Source organism: Arachis duranensis, chromosome 4, assembly GCF_000817695.3.
Source record: "Arachis duranensis cultivar V14167 chromosome 4, aradu.V14167.gnm2.J7QH, whole genome shotgun sequence".
NCBI classification, from domain to species: Eukaryota; Viridiplantae; Streptophyta; class Magnoliopsida; order Fabales; family Fabaceae; genus Arachis; species Arachis duranensis.
The window spans coordinates 70,298,942-70,304,320 of NC_029775.3; the positions used below are offsets into that span (position 1 = coordinate 70,298,942).

The 5,379-nt window shown below is 29.1% G+C and overlaps 1 protein-coding gene across 2 annotated transcripts; it reads left to right on the forward strand.

Moving 5' to 3' along the window:
- LOC107484711 (uncharacterized) lies at positions 1–3,756 on the forward strand. 2 transcript variants are annotated; one of them, XM_016105253.3, is made up of 9 exons: positions 1–110; positions 1,022–1,096; positions 1,210–1,275; positions 1,455–1,552; positions 1,654–1,691; positions 2,112–2,199; positions 2,299–2,658; positions 2,999–3,064; positions 3,321–3,756. In XM_016105253.3, the coding sequence occupies exons 2-9, from the start codon at positions 1,036–1,038 to the stop codon at positions 3,468–3,470; spliced, it is 927 nt and encodes a 308-aa protein (XP_015960739.1). In that variant the 5' UTR covers positions 1–110; positions 1,022–1,035; the 3' UTR covers positions 3,471–3,756. The 2 variants fall into 2 exon arrangements, with proteins under 2 accessions (XP_015960739.1, XP_020996201.1); XM_021140542.2 differs by having other exon boundaries at positions 23–115.
- Positions 3,757–5,379: the final 1,623 nt, after the last annotated feature.

The following is a 5,379-nucleotide window of genomic DNA, read 5'->3' on the forward strand; positions in this document are numbered from 1 at the left end:
CTCTACCTCACATTCTTCAATACTATTGCATTTGTATTCTATCGCTCTCTTAAAAGCTTTTGTTTCTTCTCCTCATAATCTTTTTCTCACACATTCTTGTTCTGCTTCTGGTAAGGCAATGACTCCAATTTTTCTTTTCTTTTTTCTTGCTACTACTCTTTTCACTCTTCACATAATTCATATAAACCAACACCTTCTTGGTGATCCATAAAGACACCAAAAATCTTAGTCATGAGTTTATGCTTTTGAGGCTTTTCTTTCTTTGAAATGCACTAAAGTGGATTTCAGAACAATTTCTCCGTTCTTTATTTGGTGATTTGAAAAGAGTTTATAACATTTCTCTTTTGTATTATGAGGACTGAAATTTCTATATTTTTTCACTAAGTTTTCTTTTTTAAAAGAACAATACAATTAGTCAGTTTTCTAGAAAATGTCTTTGAATGATGGATTATGTGATCCGAAAAGCTGATGCACTTTGGAAAGAGATTTTCTCTGTCCTATAACTATAAGTTACGTTCTGTTTTTCAAAAGACCATATAATATGAAGGGTTTTTCTGTTTGTGCTCTCTTATTTCTCAATAATCTTTTTGTCTTTTTAATATTCTTGCCAATGTAATAATTGAAGACAACTTTAGAACATACACATGTTTGTCCAAAGTTCAGTGCCCCAAAGATACACCACTGTTGAACCTTCAAAGAGAAAAAATAAAATAAAGTGAAATTTAATTCAAGTGATTGTGGACTGTTCACTAAGAATCTTTATCCCAAATGGATTAGAATGGCACCTTGATTATTTGTCTCCCTTTAAGAGGCTTTTGATTCTGTTGGTGCTAATATGAGTCAATTATAACCAATTCAAAATATAAAATAATAATAATTGCAAAGGCCATTAAGATTGTGTTAATTTGATAATCACAGCGTATTTTTGTTCCCATATAAATATTTTGCTCTGTTCAATTTGTCATGCATCAACAAATTGCTCAACTTTCTTTAATTTTGTGTTGTTATTATCTTTGAAAAGGTTTTGTGCCAGAAATGGAGTATGAGAACCGCTTCAGACAGGCCCAGAGACCAAAATATGATTGCCTTTTATTTGGTAAGCCTTTTACTATTAGTTATGTGATTATTCATTAATTAATCATTAGTTGTAAAATCTGAAACTTCATGTTGATATGATTATAATAATTAATATATATATATTGGTTTTAGATTTAGATGATACTTTGTATCCACTAAGCTGTGGGATTGCAAAGGCATGTGGCCAAAATATCAAAGGTAAATACTTCTTTCTACATTTTTTTAAACTATATTTGAATTATTAAAACAAAAACAGACACAATAGTTCTGTATTTTTGTGTAATGTCTTTAGAACCAAACAAAACTTTGTTAACTTATTAATTTTATTTTTCTTTGCATTCTTTGATAATGACATAAATGCAAATTTTGATGCATAGAGTATATGGTGGAGAAACTTGGCATAGAGAGAAGAAAGATTGATGAGTTGTCCAACCTTCTCTACAAGAACTACGGAACAACTATGGCTGGGTTAAGGGTACGGTTCTTCCTTTCAATTTTTACTATTTTTCATTTCACAAATTAGACAAAGTGAGTCTTAAACCTATTATATTCGTTTTTGTTTCATTGTTAATTCAGGCAATTGGATATGACTTTGACTACGATGAATATCACAGGTATATTATATATTTTTTAGAAGTTTTCAATTATTTTTACTTATTAATTTTAGAGAGTACTACCCAAATCATTTTTGAAGAAATTTTTATGTGGACGCTTTAGTCCTCAAAAGGCATTATTCACTAAACTATTCTCCAAAGTTTTATATTTATATTATTTATCTATGCAGAGAAATTGATCTAAAAATTTTATAAGTTATTAAAAATCGTTAAATAACGACAAATACTAATTTATATAATTTTTTTATGGAGAATTGATTTGTCTAACGAAATAAAAAATTTAGGGCTAATTTGGTGTTTAAAATTTGTTAAAAAAAAATTGTCGGACTAAAAATTTCTTAGTATATTCCTCTTAATTTTACTTCTTCTATTATCTTGAAAAGGTGAAATTCAATTTTGATGTTACATTGTTTTTTCCAGTTATGTTCATGGGAGATTGCCTTATGAGAATCTAAAACCAGACACAGTTCTAAGAAACCTCTTGCTGAGCCTACCCTATAGAAAACTGGTAAGTTGTTTATTAATTAAGCAAAGAAAGCTTTGGGAATATTATAAATAATGAAACCTAATGTTGTTGTGTGCATTCTCTATTTTGCCCTTATTGCAGATCTTCACAAATGCAGACAAAGTGCATGCAGTTAAGGCACTTAACAGACTTGGATTAGAGGATTGCTTTGAAGGGATAATTTGCTTTGAGACCTTAAATCCAATCCACAAAAGCAATGTTTCTGACGATGATGATGACGAAAACGACATTGACTTCATTGGTGGTTCTAGAAGAAGCATCAATCAAATCGAGAATAATAATAATGGGGGTGGTAGTAGCTCCAAAATCTTTGACATCATAGCTCATTTTGCTCAGATGAATCCGAGTTCTAATCTGCCAAAGACACCAATTATTTGCAAGCCCTCAGAAAATGCCATTCAATTGGCACTCAAAATAGCAAACCTAGACCCACAAAGAACTGTAAGAAAATTAAAACCAGACCTTGCTAAACTTAATTTGTTCAAGTGAAATACCAGAATTATCCTCAAAGTTCAGCTCATGCCGCTGTAAAAATTATTCATAAAGAAACAAAAAATTAAATTCCTGAAGAAATTTACATGTTGGCAAAATTATCCATCATTCTTATACCTTCTATAATCAAATCACGTTTTTCTTTGGAAATGCCACAAAATTTTTATTTAATTTAAGTTATTTTTGTCAATAATATAATGTTTTTTACGGGATATTTTGGTACTTCACTTTATACCTTTTCTCCCTTTCAATTATATATTTTTCTTACAGTTTTATGTGTCATTTTCAGTTGTTCTTTGAGGACAGTGTGAGGAACATACAAGCTGGAAAACGTGTGGGACTTGACACAGTGCTGGTGAGTCACTGTGAAATTTTTGTTTTCTAGTTGGGAATTGAACTGATTGGCATTACATATTTCTATTGTATTATTGGAAGCATTTTAGGTGTACTACGAAATCAGGTGTTGCAGTAATTTTAGTCATTGATTTCAATTATTACTAAAATCAGTTTTACAATTGAATTTCTGTATTTTATTATCATTATTATTAATAACGTGTATTTATGAAATGTGCGTAACTAATATGAGCCTCTAATTTGTGTTTGGTTACTAGGTTGGTACGTCTCAAAGAGCGAAAGGTGCAGATTATTCATTAGAAAGCATCCACAATCTTAGGGAAGCATTGCCTGAATTATGGGAATTAGCTGACGTCAAATCAGAAGTTGCTGCTTATGTTGGTGTTGAAACGTCTGTAACTGCTTAAATCGGAATTTGTTCATGGAGCTCACCTTAAATCTTTGATGAAATTATAATGGTATTAATAATAATAAAATCCAATAATTTATTTTATTTTATATGTATGTAAAAAGGCCAGTGGTAATGGACCTAATTAAGAAAGGTGTAGTAGTAGGGACTCTGCTAGTTGATGTAGAAGCTATGATATTATTATTATCTTATGATAAATAAAATTAGTAATATAGATAGTCAGAAGAGTAATTATAATATAGAAATATAATAAAAAAAATTATTTTTTTGATAAGTACGTGATATATATTTTTTTTATTATTGATCATTTCATCATTTATCTTTTTTCTGTAAATTTTTTCCCGAAATTTAACATCCAAAAAATTCATCACATTAAACCGAGTAGAAAATTATAATTTTTCCCTAATTCTATTCCAATTATAATTCCGCAAGATAGAAGAACGAAAAAAAAAAACAAAAAAAATCTATTACTTCATAATTGGAGCATCAGATAACATTGTCTTCTATTCTAGAAGTATATTATCTATTTACATGTTCTGAATAATTGTCATAAAAATAATTCATTATCAGTTGTGGCATGTGTTTGGATTGGATAAAAAAGATAAAAATTTTAATCTTTATTTTGCATTGAGGGGTTTACGAGAAGGGAAAAGGTGTCGCATTTTTTGGTTGTATAAATAGTGTTTTGTGGATAGAGATGATGAGATGGTTGAAAAAAAAAAGGAGGGTGTTTTGGCGTTCTTATCAAAGGCAAAAATTTTAACTCCTTTAAACACATTGCAATCCATACCTATATAGCGTTCTTGGCCTTTTCTTATCGGTTGTTATTGTTCCACACATACTCACATTTATCCATAATTTGATCTTTTATTTTCTTTTATTTTATATTATTATATTTCATTTTAACTTTTTTTTATTCGCTGTTTTGCTTGGTACGTGATGTGTAACATGTGTTTTGTTTAAAGATATTAACACTAAAATAAAAATAACATTGTCATATATGTATGTCTGTATATGTAAACGGTACACACACTTTAGGTTTTATTTTTCAAGCTTTTATGAATAACGGAGTAATAAAACAGATCATATGTAACTAAATTATAACTAATTTTAACTCTCGATTTATGTGAATTATATAAATAGTGACATTTAAATTCATATTTTAGCTATTAATAACATTATTAAGTGTATTAATTGTAAAGTAGCCATGGGTTTAATATGGTTAAAAATTATGCGTTAGTTTATTACTTTATTTGGAATAGGTCTTTTATCTTCATGAGTATGATCATGATACTTGGTGAAGAATTGCGATTGAACTTTGTATAATTATAAGAGTCCCGTTAGGAAGACAATGAATTATTTTTACAATGTATATAATAGGCTATTGAGTTACAAATTGAAGATCCCCATACCATCTAGAATAATCATCCGAGTAACATCTTCCCAAAAATTTAAATTGCTTTTGGGGTTCACCAAGGATCGAACTATTGATCTTTTGGATCTAGCGCTCTAATACAATGTCTAATACCACTCATCCCAAAAGTTTCAACTAATGGAAAAAGATAACACTAATGATTATATCTCTAATACTCCATAAACCTCCATTGTACACATTGTACAAATATTCTATTGGCTCCTCATATTTTTCCTAATTATAATTATGACTTGTTTAAAAAGATCTTTGCATTGGTCAAGCAGCGTCAATTTGTAACTCTTACATCATGGATACTATGCTAGTTATATTAAGCAAAAATGTTATTGTAGTTCTGCTAATAAATAAAATGTTGGGATGTTATATTTAAGTTAAATGGTTTAATTAAGTATATATCCGTGTTGTTTATGATCAGGTGTTCAAAAAATAAGCATTAAGAATGGCTCGTACCAAAAGCAAAAAGATCTATATAAGC